The following is a 15,600-nucleotide window of genomic DNA, read 5'->3' on the forward strand; positions in this document are numbered from 1 at the left end:
TTTTGGTTAGCAGCCGAGCTCTTAACCACTTTGCTACCAGGGCTCCATAATGCACGTATAGAGCCTGGTAATTAGTAAGCCTTCCAGTAGGTGGTGGTGGTTGTCATTAGCTGCTGTTGAGTAGTTGGTCCCCAACTCACAGCTACCCCATGCACAACGGAACGAAATGCTGCCTGGTCCTGCGCCGTCCCCAGGATCAGATGCACGTTGAACTGTTGGGATCCATAACGTTTTCATTGGCAGATTTTTGGAAGTAGAGCACCAAGCCTTTCCTCCTAGTCCATCTTAGCCTGGAAGCTCCATTAAAACTTGTTCAGCATCATAGCAACACACAAGCCTTCACTGACAGATGGGTGGTGGCTGCACATAAGATGCACTGGCCGGGAATTGAACCTGGGTCTCCTGCAAAGAAGGTGAGAATTCTACCACTGGACCACCACTGTCCACTCCAATAGTCATGGCATATCTGGAAACCGGAGGGCAGAGGATGAAAGGGCAGGGGCAAGACAGGAATAGGGAGGGACAAGGGTTGGCCTGGGTTTTAGGGTAAGGGCTTGGGCCTGATGGAGAAATCAGTAGCAACCAGTGGAAGGGATAGAAAGCCATTGGCCTTTTCCAGATTTTCTCCAATAAGCAGGGATTACCTGTATAATCAGAGAAAAGCAAACATTGTAAATGGAAGGGTGATCACCCTGTTCCTATCACCTGTTCTCTCTTCCTGTCATTTTCAGCCCAGGTTAAATAATCAGGTAACACTTTAAGGGCAGCCTTCAAGCAAGAGAGGTCAACTTGAAGGAGGCGACCAGAAGGGCTGGGTGTGGAGGAATGGCAGGCCCTGCTTGGCACGGGAGCCTTTTCCCAGCTTCTTTGGACCTGGCCTTTCTGGCTATGGGGTTGGGGCTGGGTGGCTCCTAGGCTCTGAAGTGGGCACTGTGGGGTAGCATAGAACCATTGAACTAACGTATTCAGGACTAAGTGGAGGAATTATGTGTGATTTGTGTTTTCTGCATTTTTACGCTCCCTATCTGCAGGTGGAGGGTGCAGTTTGGGGTTTCCCCACAGATTTTGGTGGGGGACTGTCTTGGTCATCTAGTGCTGCTGTAACAAATACCGCAAGTGGATGGCTTTAACAAAGAGAAATTTATTTTCTCACAGTCTAGCAGGCTACAAGTCCACAAGTCCAAATTCAGGGCATCAGCTCCAGGAGAAGGCTTTCTCTATCAGCTCTGGAAGAAGGTCCTTGTGATGCATCAGTCTTCCCTTGGTCTGGGAGCATCTCAGCACAGGAACCTCAGGTCCAAAGGATGTGCTCTGCTCCCGGCACTGCTTTCTTGGTGGTATGAGGTTCCCATGTCTCTCTGCTCCCTTCTCTCTTTTATATCTCAAAAGAGATTAGTTTAGACACTATCTAATCTTGTAGTCCTCATCAATATAATTGCCACTAATCCATCTAAATATATCATAGTGATAGGATTTACAACACGTAGGGAAATCACATTAGATTACAAAATGGTAGACAGTCATACAATACTGGGAATCATGACCTAGCCAAGTTGACAGATATTTTTGGGGGACACAATTCAATCCATGACAGAGACCCTGCCAACCTTGTTCTGTATCCATGAGGCCTGCTGTGTCCAGTGGGATTTTGGCACCTCCCTCCCCACTTCCACACACATGGGTGTCTGAGAGGTGCCCTGCAGGGCTGCTGAGCTGTCTCTGAAGGAGCTGGGATGACTGTGTCCCCTTCTGCCCCCTTCCTGCCACTGGAGAACTTGCTAAAATAGACACTTCCCAGGGGCAGGGGCTGCGACTGCAGGCCTGAGGAGTCCCAGCAAATCCTGAGCCCAGTGAGTCTAAGAACCCCTGAGCTAAATAAAGCAGGGTTTTGCCCTCCTGGGCCCCTCCTCATGTCCCAGCAGCCCCTTTCCCTTCCCCTACTCAAGCTCCTGCCTAAGTCCTGCATCCCTGGCTTCTGCTGCCCACGGCCCAGCAGACCCGGCCCATGTGGGCCACAAGCCGGCCTTTGTCCACTCATCTGCTCACGTGGGGCTGTGCCAGGAGGGGCTGACCTGCATTCTGCCTGCAGCTGGGACAAACCCCTAAGAGGCCAGGAGCCCCCCTTGGTCACCATGGAGGGATGGAACTGGCAACATCCTGCATTTTCAGAAATTAGCTGTGGTGAAGGGCAGGGCCTGGGGAGACAGCTGCTCATGCAAGAAAGATCATTCATTCATTCAGTTATTCAATAGATGCTTATTGAGATTCTGCCGTGTGTCAGGCCCTGGGCTGGGGCACTTGTGCTGAGAGACAGGACACTTCCCCTTTTAGGGGAAAAAAGGCCGGAAGGAAACACTCTAAAGCAGAGGATCCTGGACTTTACCCTGCATCAGAATCATTTGCGGGGCTCCATCCCCCACAGTTTCTAATTTAATTAGGTCTGGGGTGGGGCTGATAATTTGCATTTCTAAGTTCTTAAGTGGAGCCCTGGTGGTGTAGTGGTTAAAAGCTATGGCTGCTAACCAAATGGGCTGCTAACCAAATGGTTGGCAGTTCGAATCCATCAGGTGCTCCTTGGAAACCCGATGGGGCAGTTCTACTCTGTCCTACTGGGTCGCTATGAGTCGGAATTGACTCGATGGTAGTGGGTATGGGTAATGTTCATTGCAGCACTATTTACAACAGCCAAAAGGTGGAAACAACCTGAATGTCTATCAACAGATGAATAGATAAACAAAATATGGTACATATATACAATGGAATATTACTCTGCCATAAAGAGAATTGAAGTCCTTATACATGCTACAAGATGGATGAACCTTGAAAACATTATACTGAGTGGTGAAATAGGTCAGTCACAAAAGGACAAGTGTTGTATGATTCCACTTATATGAAATATCTAGAATAGGCACAGGTATAGAGACCAAAGACTATTAGTGGTTACCAAGGGTAGGAGGGAGGGGAAAAGAAGGACTCATTGCTTGGGGGCACTGAGCTTCTGTTAAGGGTGATGGAACAATTTGGAAACAGTGGTGATGTTTGTATAACATGATGAACATAATGTCATTGAATTGTACATGTAAAAAATATTGAAATGGCTGTATATATGTGGGTGTGTGTGTGTATGCATATACACACTCATCACAATTGAAAAGAAAGTGGTTTCTAAGAATGACCTCAGTGCTCTGTATGTGGTCCAATGTGGAGAGACATCACCTCCCATGACCTAAGTATCATACATCTGTTAATGTAGCCCAGTATTGTGAGCTTGTGCAGCCTCTACACTGTCACTTGACTCATCCTGAGCTTGGGGTCCACTCAGACCTCACATCCTCCCCATCACCAGGTTCTGTCAGTGTAACCACAGAAGAGAATAAGTACAGTACTAGTAAATGACATGACAAAGATTTGAACACAGACCCACCTGGAGGCTGACTTAGCTCAGACTTAGCCGACTGGCCCACACTTCCTGAGTGGTGTTTCCGTCATGCTTCCTTAATCTGCCAGCTGAAATGGTGTGTGGACCCCTCACTTCTCCATTTCTTTAACTGGTGTGATATTGACTGTCCCACTTCCTTCTTTTCCCACTGTAGCTCTGTCCACTTGGCCTGGTTACAGGGTAGTGAGTCTGTATGTATATTAGGGTGGATGTGGGGGTGGGGTGCCTGGCAAGGTGACTTTCTCTGCAGCTGGCAGAGGCAGAATCACCCCCTTTGGAGAGTGCCACAAAATCCACTCCCAGGATGTAGGCTGTGGTGGCAAGTGGGGATTAAACCCTTCAGTTGACGTTGGGACAGTATCTCTTGGGGCTGAGAGAGCAAATATTTGCCTCCTCTGTCTTCCCTTCTCGAATTCAGAACCGTTTTGAGAAATAGTCCCAGGAGTCAACCATATGGATGTAAAAATCTGGGTCAGCTTTCATACTGCTAAGAACTGGACCAGAGGGTACTGCCCCCTGAATTAAACCAACCCATGCAATCTCAGGGGGCACTGGACAACCCCAGACAAGCACCCGTATTCCACAGGGGTCACCCACCAAGGTGACCATATGGATCAGCAGCACTTGCCCATGTCCTGTGGGCAAGCAGACATGAACAGAGAGAACCCTGACTGGCCGTGTTTGGTCCCTTCCCTAGACTGAACAGTCAGATAAGCCCGTTTTCCCTCCCCTTGATGGAAATGTGAGGATGATGAATAAGAGGTCCCCCTTCCCAGTCTGTTTATTCCCATTTTTGTTGGGGAAATGGAGGCTCATGAGTTGGTGGCCAGATTGTGGTCCCCTCTGCAAGGGGGACCCACAAAGAGCCCTTTTTGCTCCTTGGACCCACCTCCCTCCTCTCATCAGCACTGTCCTTGAGGGCCTTTTCTTGCTCTTCAGGGGTGTCTTGACTCAGTTTCCTTTTTTAGTGCACAATCTTATTTAATCCATTCATTCATGTTAAGAGTAGGTGCTGTTTTCCCCATCTGTGACTCCATTTTCACATTTGTAAAATAGACATAATAATTATACATTCCTGCCTTTGGGGCTCCCCACTTGCCCCCGTTCACTTCAGTGTCTAACAGTTGTTTTGTATTGGTACGTCTTTTTTGTTGTTTTTCATCTAACTAGACATGCATTCATTCATTCAGTTAATATTTGTTGGGAGTCTGCAGGGTGCCAGGCCCCAGCTGGGCGTGGGGAATACAGCAAGGAAAGAGGCAAACATGAGGTGGCCCTCCAGCCGCTCAGTCTTACTGGGAGACAGGCTTTTAGATAAAGACTTGCAGATGAGCTAATGGTTAAAAAGGGGAAGTGAGGAACATCTGGGAGCTGATGACAGAAGTGGATAGGAGCTGCCCTGAGGAAGTGAGGTCACCCTCAACACTCACTTAAAACCTAAACCCAGACTCCTTATGCGGCCCTTTCAGGCCCAAATGTCTGGCCCCTGTCTGTTTCCCCAGCTTCAACATCCCCCTTTAGCTACCCTGGCCTCCTCTGCTTCCTGACACACTGAACTCATCCCTGCCTCTAGGCCTTCGCTCATGCTTTCCCTTCTGCCTGCAATAATCTCTCGGCTCTCTCTCTGCATGGCTGCTGTTCTTGTTCCATGTCTTCTAACATACTACTAACATAATACTACCTTCTCCCATCACTCTTGCAATACCCAGTTGATGACTCTGTTGTTGTTTTCCTTGTAGCTCTGAACAGTATCTGTATTTTTCTATTTGTTTGTTTATTATGTGTCTCCTCACTGAGACGTGGGGCTCCATACAGAAGGGTCAGTGTTGGTCACCACTGTCCCCTTCAGTGCTTAGCACGGGGCCTGGTACGTAGTTGGTGCTCACAAGTGCTTGTTGAATGAGCCTGTTCTGCTTCTGCAGTGTTTTAGTTTCCTGTTGGTGCTATAGCAAATTACCACAAATGTAGTGGCTTATATAACAACACACAATTTATTATCTCATAGTTCTGGAGGTCCAAAAAAACCAAACCCATTGCTGTTGAGTTGATTCCTACTCATAGTGACTCTATAGGACAGAGTAGAACTGCCCCATAGGGTTTCCAAGGAGTGGCTGGTGGATTCGAAGGGCCGACCTTTTGGTTAGCAGCTGAGCTCTTAACCACTGCCCCACCAGGGCTCCTTGTGGAGGTCAGAAGTCTTAAAACCAAAATCTAAGCAGGGCTACATTTCTTGGGAAGGCTCTAGGGGAGAATCCGTTCCTTGCCTTTTCCAGCTTCTAAAGGCCACCCACATTCCTTGACTTGTGGCCCCCTTTCAGCAGTGGCAGCACTCCAGCCTCTGCTTTCATCATCATGTCTCCTTCTCTGACTGTCACTCTCCTGCTTCCCTTTTTTAACTTACAAAGATCCCTGTGATTACATTAAGGAGTCCCAGGGTGGCCCAAAATGGTTAAGCACTCGGTTGCTAACCGATAGGTTGGTTGTTTGATTCTATCCAGAACCGCCTTGGAAGAAAGGCCTGGCTATCTACTTCCAAAAAGATCACAGCCATTGAAAACCCTATGGAGCGGTACCACTCTGAAACACATGAGGTAGTCATGTTTCGGGATAGACTCTATCTCGAAGGTAGTGCTGATTACATTGGGCCCAGCTGATAATCCAGGATCATCTCCCCTTCTCAAAATCCTTAATCACATCTGCAAAATCCTTTTTCTATGTAAGGTGACAAATATTCACAGATTCTGGGGATCAGGTTGTGGGCATCTTTGAGGGGGGCTTTTATTCAGCCTATCACACCCAGGCACCCCAAGGTGCTAGGATACCATTGGGTGCTGCCAGCACTCAGGTGCCCTCGTTGCTGCCACAGGGTTCAGTGACCTGATCACCCCTCCCCTCTGCAGGATGAGATCGAGGAGCTGCGGGCAGAGATGCTGGAGATGCGGGACGTCTACATGGAGGAGGATGTGTATCAGCTGCAGGAGCTGCGGCAGCAGCTGGACCAGGCCAGCAAGACCTGCCGCATCTTGCAGTACCGGCTGCGCAAGGCGGAGCGCCGCAGCCTCCGTGCCGCCCAGACCGGCCAGGTGGATGGCGAGCTCATTCGCGGCCTGGAGCAGGACGTCAAGGTGAGCCCGGGGGGCCCCTCAACCCTCATAGGTGCCCTCGGGGGTCGGGTGACAAGCCTGAGTGGGACTCAGGCCAGCCGTGTGGCTCACTGCCTGTGTGTCCTTGGGTTATAACACCTCTCTGGGTCTCAGTTTCCTTATTTGTAAAGTGGGGATCCCAGGGATGCCCCAAAGCAATGTTATAATTCCTATTAACAACGCCTGGTGCTGGGCTTCACATTTTCCCTGCACAATTCCACAGAGGTTTGTTTATTGTGCCAATGGAGAGTAGTGAAAGCCCTGGAGATGCACAGGGCAGGTTCAGATCCTGGCTCCCATACGCTCTAATTTTGTGACCTTGAGCAAGTCATCTATGTTTCAGTTTCCTCATCTGTAAAATGGGTGTAACAGCAACCCCTGCCTCACAGTGTTTTATGAGGATTAAATGAGATAATGTAGGTAAAATGCCACCTTACCACACCGAGGCTGCTATTATTGTTCCCATTTTCCAGATGAGGAAGCTGAGGTTCACAGAAAAGAAGTACCTGTCCGAAGTCACACTCAGCGTGTAGGTGGCAGACAGAGCTTACTGCCAGGCCTCACTGCTCTCTGCCTCAGGATGCAGGTTAGCAGACGGGGCTTCCAGAAAATTCTGCTCTGCCTGTCTGTGTAAGCCCTGGTCTGGGGGGACCTGGGCCGGGCCCCCTACTCTCAGAACTCAGCCCAGTGTGATCAGGAGGTTGTAAGAACTGGGGGTGGGGGGCATCTGGCACAGCCTGTGGGCCCTAGAGTGCCTTCCTAGAGTGACTTCTGGGTTGAGGCCAGAAGGAGAAGAGAGCATGAGCCAGGAAGGGGGAGGGAAGACTGTGTAAAGAAGATGGCCCCAGGAAGAGCCCAGGGGAGAGAGGCAGGATAGGGTATCCAGGAGCTGGAAGGCAGTCCAGCTGCTGAGCCCCTGCGATGTCAGTCTAGGGGTGGTGAGGGCCAACACACACACGTGCCTGGGGAAGACTCAGGCAAATTCAAGCCCTGCAGCCTTTCCAGTGGATGTGAAAGAAAATAAATCTTAGTTAAGAGGCTAGGCAAGAGATAGGATTTCACAGGTCCCAGAGCTAGAGGAAGTAAACAGTGAGCATCACTCTCTCAGGCTTTTGCATTCCCATTGTCTTGAGGAGGCTGTCAGATGAGACTGAGCTCAGCAAGGCTGTGTCTCCGAGTCCAGTAAAGTGCACTCTGCCTGTGAGGGCAGCCCTCGGGATAAATGGTTACACAAAACCCATTGCCATCAAGTCGATTCCAGCTCAGCTCATAGTGACCCGGTAGGTTGGAGTATAACTGCCCCATAGGGTTTCCAAAGCTGTAATCTTTATGGAAACAGACTGCCACATCTTTCTCCTGTGGAGCCGCTGGTAGGTTTGAACTACCGACCTTTTCCATTAGCAGCTGAGCGCTTAACTAGTGCACCACCAGTGCTCCTAATGGTTATACAGATACTCAAATTCCAACCCCTGGATTGAGGGGGGAGTGTAGGGAGGAGCCTGCGAAGCTCACACGGAGCTGAGTTTGGGTCTAGATAGTTGGGGATTTAAGTGAGGGTCACAAAAATGTTGGACTTAAGAGAGGCGAGGAAGGGGTGCTAAACAGTCTGGGGCCGGGCAGCAGGCTGCAGGCTGACTGGGTTGCCAGTGCCTCCGGGAGAGCGGGAGAGGGCTCCAGAGCAGCTGCTGGGGCGGGGTGGCTCTCAGGACTCTGGGTGGAGGGAAGTGCCCCTTCTGTTGGGATTTGAACTGGCCAATCAGCTTTAGCCTTGCCCCCTTCCCTCCTCCCTCCCTCCTCTCCCTGCTCCAGCAGCTGGAGCTCTGAGCTCATCCACAGTTCGGGCTTGGGCTGGAAGCCTCTGGATGCTACCTTTGCCCGAATGTGCTGGGATTGCTTTGGGGCATCTTGGAGGCCCCCAGATTACTGACTTCCCTAGCATTGCCTGGAATGGCTTGCCGGACCCAGGTGGGGAGGGTCTGGGGGCTGCCTAGGCAGATGTCCTTGGGGACACTCCTGACTTGCTCTACCAGCTCCTTGGCCCACACCCTATGCCCTCTACCTCTCAGGTCCTCATTTCCCTCTTCTGTCAAATGTGGGGCTTAGACCAGCCCAATCTGCAGGGCTCTTGCAGCTCCGATGGTTTTATTAGGCAGATGGGCTGTTGGTGAGGGGGCCATGAATCAAACCTCAGGCCTCAGGTCCCCTCCCAGCCTCCCTCGCCCTCTGCTGGTCCTCACAGCTGAGAGGACCCAGGAACCTTAGCAAGGACGTTGGCTGGCAGGAGGAGGGCAGGCTCTGCCACTTGCTTGCTGTGTGGCCTTGGGTAAGCTCCTTCATGTATGTCTCAGTCTCAGTTCCCCGCTGTGGAAAATGGAGATAAAACTAGTCCCTACCTGTAATGTTTGTGAGGCTAAAATGAAATGATGTAAGGTCTGGCATGGAGTGTTCACACAGCAAAAGAGCAAATGTTGGCTGTGATACTGCGTTTGTTGTTCAGGAGAATTTATAAGGTACTAGTAGGAGTCAGTGCAGTGGTTAAGAGCTATGGCTGCTAACCAAAACGGTTGGCAGTTCAAATCCATCAGCTGCTCCTGGAAACCCTCTGCAGCAGTTCTACTATATCCTGTAGGGTTGCTATGAGCCGAAATCGATTTGATGGCAGTGGCTTTGGTTTTCTTTTTTAGTAGGAGCCCTGGTAGCACAGTGGTTAAGAGCTCTGCTGCTAACCAAAAGATAAGCAGTTCAAATCTACCAGCTATTCCTTGGAAACCCTATGGGACAGTTCTACTCTGTTCTATAGGGTTGCTATGAGTCACAATTAACTTGACAGCAACAGGTTTGATTTAGTACGACAAGTGGCTGGGGCCATGGTCAGGGAAGGGTAGGCTAGACATCTCAACCACCCAGGGTAGATAAGAATCACCTGGAGGGCTTGTTCACTATGCAGATTCCCGGGTCTCACCCTCGGTGACTGGTATCCTGGTGTCAAGTTCTGGGAATCTGGGATATAAATTACCACCTGAAATGACCCCCTAGGAGGCCCAAGGACACATGAGTAGAATGTTTCCTTTCTAAGTAACAGGTGTTGCTGGAAAAAGAGTTCTGGCTTTGGGTTTAATTCCTGTGTGACCTGGAGAGCTCGCCTCGGCTGTGTGAGTCTGTTTTCTCATCTGTATAAGGAGGGTGGCATTCCCACCCTCCCGAGGTTCTTTGGAGAATTCAGCCACTCAGAGCCCGGAATGCCAGCCAGGGAGCACTCCTTCATAAGCGTTCCCATCCCCCTCCCTGAGGATTCAGAGTGGCAGTGTCGCCCTTACGCCTGAGGCCCTAAACCCCTGGGCCCCTGAGCCCTAAACCCCTGGGCCCCTGAGCCGAGGGGCCAGCAAGCTGAGGAGCTGCAGAGGGGAGCTGCAGGCTGAGGCTCCGGGCTGCGTTTGGCAGGAGTCAGGCCTCAGCGCCGTAAACAGTTACCTCATGGCTGAGCACGTCTGTTTGTGCTTTGGGGATTTGCCCTGGTTTCCGGAAGCTGCAGCTGCTTCGCTTCCCTTAGTATCTCAGCCCCCCTACCTTCGGGATTGTTGAGGGGATCAAATGAGATGGGCATGTGGGGTGCTGCAAGCTCCTGACACAGAGTAAGCACGCTGTCAGGCTTATTATTAATACTTTTATTGTTGATACACTTACCTGTGTCTTCAAGCAGGGTCAGGTTGAAATTGGGGCTCTAGAGTTGACACACCTCATTTCAAATCTTGCTTTCGTAGCTTTCTAGCTGTGTGACCTTGGGCAGGTGACCTTTCCTTTTTAAGCCTCAGAATGAGGATAATAATCGAAGTGCTTTCTGAGGAGATGAAAGGCCAAGGTGCCGGCTGTGGTGAGTGCTCAGGAGGTTTTAGCTGATTCTAGAAATCACCTGTGAGAGCAGAGAGGTCCCAGGACTGCTGAGGCTCAGGGGTGGAAAGGACATGCTTAGGCCACAAGGCTCCTGCCTCCCAGGCCATGTACTGTTTGCTCCCTTTGGCCTCCACCGGGGACACAGGGTGCTGTGGGGATCTGAGATTAAGGGCTCTTTTGGCCACACTGGAATTCTGCAGGCTATCTGGGATCGGGCTCTCTTGATATAGCAGACCTTGGGGGTGGGGAGCAAATAGGAGAATGGGGCAGGCGTGTGCTGGGGACTCACGGAGGGCTTGGGAAGGGGTGAAATCCATAGAGCCATTCATGAATCCAAGAGGATCCAGGGATCTACATGGATCAAAGCTTCTTGGACCACGGTGGGGATGAGGACACCTTCCCAGATGGAGAGGAGCTGGCCCACGTGGGAGCATAATTAAGGGAGGAGGCCCCCAGTCAGGAACACAGCTCTCATGGACGGTGAGTGGGGTGGGCAGTTGAGGGGAGCATCCCCAACCTGCCAGGGCAGAGTCAGCTCCCCATATAATTCAGTCATTCACGCCTTCATGTCCCTGCTTTTTTGCTTTTTGGAGCCTTGGGTTTGTTTGTTGTTTCAACAAGCATTTACTGTGTGCCAGATGCTGCGCTGCTACAGGGACACAAAGATGTGAGTGACGCCAGGCGTGGTCTGGGGCCTTGAGCTCTGTAACCCACCACTCCTGCCCCCAGTGCCTAAGCAAGATGAATGAATGAATGGAGTGTTGATCAGAACAGGGATTCACTGGGTGACCTAATAGCCCAAAACTGGGGGACCTCTGCCAGAAGTTTGGGGACTGAAAACATCCAGCAAAGACTCTGACACCAAACTGAAGAGTGAGGATGAGGGTGGATAGTTGGGCCAAGGTGGACAAATCAATGCACAGAGATGAAGCAGTACTCTTTTTTTTAAATTATTTTATTTTGTTGTTGTTGTTGAGAATAGTGAAGCAGTAATCTTGATGATGCATTAATAAGTGCTAGTATTTATTTGAGTACCTACTATGTGCCAGCCACAGGCTTAAGCACTTCATGTCCATCATGTTGTTTTTTCCTCATAACAGCCCTCAAGAGTAGGTTTTAACAACCTCATTTTACTGATGAGCAAACTGAGGCTTCAAATGATTAAACAATTGTTCTAGGTCACCTAGCCAGTAAGTGATGGAACTGGGCTTGAATCCAGCTTTTCCCATCTAGAGAGTCCTTGTTCTGATATTGAGGTAGGGATTGCTGACCCCACTTTATGGGTGGGGAAAGTTCGGTGGCCTCCAGAGGTTGTAGCAAGAGCCTCGTGGGCTAGCTTCTGGCTGTCCTCGGAGATTGTCAGGAGCAGAGAGAGAGAGTGGCTAGTGGAGGGAGGAGAGGGCTGCAGACAGTGCCAAATTTCCTTTCTGGCTGTTGTTTTTCCTGGCCTGCCTTGCACACTGCCAAGGAGTCCGTGCCTTGCTGGGCTTGGGCCCAGGCAGAGGGCAGAGCCAGGGAGGGTCTCCTTCCCTTCCTGCAGGGGGAAGGCGCCACGGTCATTTCCGAGACTGGCATGCATGAGGGGCTGGGCTGTTTGCCTTATACATACCTCCTGCTGGCTGAGCCCTGCACACAGTGTGGCCCTTGCACACTGGCCTCTCAGCCAAGCCCCTGGGGCGCCCAGCCCAGCTCTGTCTGCAATAGCTTTGTGTGACCCTGAGCAAGTCACTTCTACTCTAAGCCTCTATTTCCTTATCAGTAAAATAGGACAGGGTGGGGATGAAGATAAATGAGAATGGTACACAGTAGGTATTCAACAATCAGTACTGCCCCAGCCTGGTCCCCCCTTCTTTTCTCTCTAGTCCCAGTCGCCTTTGCTCCATTCTACCAAGGGATGGAGTCTTGTGATTTACCAGGACCTTCCTCATCCTCGGAGTCACTGCAGGGTACAAACAGTTGATGTACTCCGCTGCTGACCAAAAGGTCGGAGGTTCAAGCTCACGCAGAGATGCCTTGGAAGACCAGTGATCCGCTTCCAAAAAATCAGCCATTGAAAACCCTATGGATGTCACAAAATAATATGTGTAAATTTTTGAATGAGAAATTAACTTGAGCTGTAAACTTTCATCTAAAGCACAATAAAAAAAAAGAAAGAAAGAAAACCTGTGGAGCACAGTTCTACTGTGATACATGGAGTTGCCATGAGTCAGAGTCAACTCCATGACAACTAGTAGTTCCTATATGCAGAGACCCCTCTCTTGACCTCCCCACCCCGAGCCAGGGAGGAATGGGACAGAGGGTGTCCTCGAGGAACAGAGGTCTTGTTGCTGCAGAGCCCTAGAACTGTGAGCTCTGTTAACTCCTTCCTGTAGGCACAGCTTGGACGCCTGCCCAGACTTTGTCATTGGAGCATGTTCTGTATCCCAACAACTGGAAACAGACCCTGGGGTCACGTCATGACCTCCAGCAAGTCATGCTCCTGTTGGGCTTCAGTTTCTCTTAACAGCCACCACCACTCAGCAGGCACTCACTGTGTGTCAGGCACTGTGCCAAGCGTTTTTGTGCAATAGCTGATTTCATCCACGAGGTTGGTCCTGTCATTAGTGAACCCATTTTATAGTTGAGGAGACTGAGGCACAGAGTGGGGAATTGATTTGCCCAGGATCACACACTGGTCACTGGCAGAGATGGAATTCAAATGACTCCAGGGCTGCCCATCTTGCTCTGGGTTTCCACTCCAGCCCACTCCGCTCTCCTCTTTAAAATGACCTTCTGCTCTTGCCACAGGGTTTTGTGAGAATTGGGCTAGAGGGTGGCTGGGAGAGGCTTTTGGAAACATTAAAAGCCCCAGGTAAATGAAAAGGCATTCCTAAGAGACAAGCAGGCCTTTACAGTATCCTTGGGGTGGCACTGTGGTGTAGACATTGGGAGCACAGGGTGCCGGGTTTGGGTCCCAGTTCTGATCCTTGGTGAGTTACTTGTCCTCTCTGTGCCTCCGTTTCCTCATCTCCTAAGTGGGGATAATGCCTGCCTCAGGGGGTCTTTGGGACTCGCTGTGTGGACACTGCCATCCGAGCTGGCCTCACTCAGGCTGTTCACACCCTTCTCACCACTCCTCGCCCAGGTCTCTAAGGACATCTCTGTGAGGCTGCACAAGGAGCTGGAGGTGGTGGAGAAGAAACGGGCGCGCCTGGAGGAAGAGAACGAGGAGCTACGGCAGCAGCTCATCGAGACTGAGCTGGCTAAGCAGGTGCTGCAGACAGAGCTGGAGCGGCCGCGAGAGGTGAGGGCCCACGTGTCCTTGGGAGGGCCGGGCTGGGCCAGGCTGGGACTAGGGAAGTGGTGGGTGTGTGCAAGCCCCACCTAGCCTGGGGCTCTCTGAACCTTTGTCTCTGCTTGTGGGAAATGGGCATGGGCATGCCTCTCTGGCAGGTTGTTTATTCACTGGTTCCTCCAGCACACATTTCCTGAGCCCTAGTTGTGCACTGTGCTGGACACTGAGAATACAGTGGTGAACAATTCATGTCCTCAAGGAACTCACAGGCCAAAGATGTAGACAGTCATCCATTAAAGAATCACAGCTGCTGGGAGAATTAACAGAAAATATAACAAAACTCCCAGCACAGGACCTGTTCCTCTGTGCCTCAGTTTCCTCATCTATAAAATGGGGCAATAATGTCCCACGTCATTGTGAGGGTTAACTGGGCTAACTTGCATAGAGATGCTTTATGGACTGCCAGGTACTGCCACTTGGTGGCAAGTCGGTGCTGGAGCTGGGTCCCAGGCCAGTGTCTGATGACACAGATCTCGGAACATTAGACGTTCCCTGAATGCGGGGACCAGCCTCTCTGTCTTTGCTCATGCCAGTTCCTCCACCTGGCATGCCCTGTCCTAACTTCTGCTATGTGTTAGGTGTACAGCGTGGTGGGCACTATGCTAGACACTTTATCTCAACAATTTTCATAAAGGCCCAATAATCTAGTGATCATACCCATTTCATGAATAAGAAAACCACCCCTGAGAGAAGGAAGGACATCTTAAAGGTCGTATGTGCTCAACAGGTTCTGTAGAGTGCCAGTTGGAAACCATCAGCTTAAGTGACCCCTAAGGGCTGGAATCTGTTTGATTCCAGGGGTCTGTGTCCCGGACAGCCCCAAGGTGGCTTCTCACTCCAGAGGCACAGCAGGCTTCAGCTATCGGATTGCTCCTGAGGTATCCTCGGATCATACATTCCGCTGAGGCACACTCCTTGCTGTAGGCTTTGTCTGTCTACTTCCCCAGAGGGGAAGACACCACAGCTCTGAGGCTAGAACAGTCCTTCAGCTATCCTTCCTGCCAGGCATGTTGGTTTATGTGCCAACAGCTTCTCAGTGTAGAGAGAGGAGGCCTTAGCTGCTAAGGGCTGCTGAGGAGCCTGCCCTGCTCCAGGGCTCGGTAGGCATGCACTGGCCCATAATAGAAGCCACTGTCTTCATACATCTTGTTGCTGCCACCCCTGATAGTGAAAAGGGGTGACAGTTTCAGAAAGTGCCTTATAGATCAGCTTATCCCTATTGTGTACACCAGGAAACCGAGGCCCACAGAGAAACAGCTTGCCTGGGTTCACCCAGCCTTTCCTTGGCAGAAGACGGTGCTGAAACCCTGAAGCCGCTTCCCTTCTCTGAGTCAGGGTTTCTTTGTCTCTTCAGGATAATAACAGTACACAGTGTACGAGGTTGTTCATGATCGTTAATAAGATTGAGTAACCATAGAATACTAGAATACCATGAAGAGGTTAAAAAGAGTAAGGTGGATATATATGTAATGACATGGAAAGACCTCCAAGGTACATTGTTAAGTAGGAAAAGAAAGTTATAGAACTATACATATAGTGCCATCCCAGTAATTTTTTTTGGAAAAGTAATATTGAACAAACTGTTTTTGCAGCGTGTGTGTGTGTAAATGCATAGCAAAAGTCTGGAGGAAGACCCACTATCCTGAAGAGTTAGAAATGGTGGGATTAATTAATGCTGTAGTTAGGTTTTTATAATAAGAATGTATCTGGGTATTGTTTGTGAAATTTTAAACAATGAAATCGAGCATGTAAAGAGTCCCTGTGGTGACTGGCACACAGTAGTTCTTCAAGAA

At 50.3% G+C, this 15,600-nt stretch overlaps 1 protein-coding gene across 1 annotated transcript in view; it reads left to right on the forward strand.

The window, feature by feature from the left end:
• Positions 1–6,351: 6,351 nt before the first annotated feature.
• The window catches only part of MTCL2 (microtubule crosslinking factor 2), a 55,861-nt gene continuing 46,612 nt past the window's right edge, over positions 6,352–15,600 (forward strand). Inside the window, exons 1-2 of the mRNA XM_023741988.1 lie at positions 6,352–6,564; positions 13,598–13,756. Coding sequence (XP_023597756.1) covers positions 6,367–6,564; positions 13,598–13,756 — 357 coding nt within the window. The 5' untranslated portion in view covers positions 6,352–6,366. The remainder of the gene's footprint in view (positions 6,565–13,597; positions 13,757–15,600) is intronic.

Source organism: Trichechus manatus, unplaced genomic scaffold (genome assembly GCF_000243295.1).
Source record: "Trichechus manatus latirostris isolate Lorelei unplaced genomic scaffold, TriManLat1.0 scaffold00008, whole genome shotgun sequence".
Taxonomy (NCBI): Eukaryota; Metazoa; Chordata; class Mammalia; order Sirenia; family Trichechidae; genus Trichechus; species Trichechus manatus.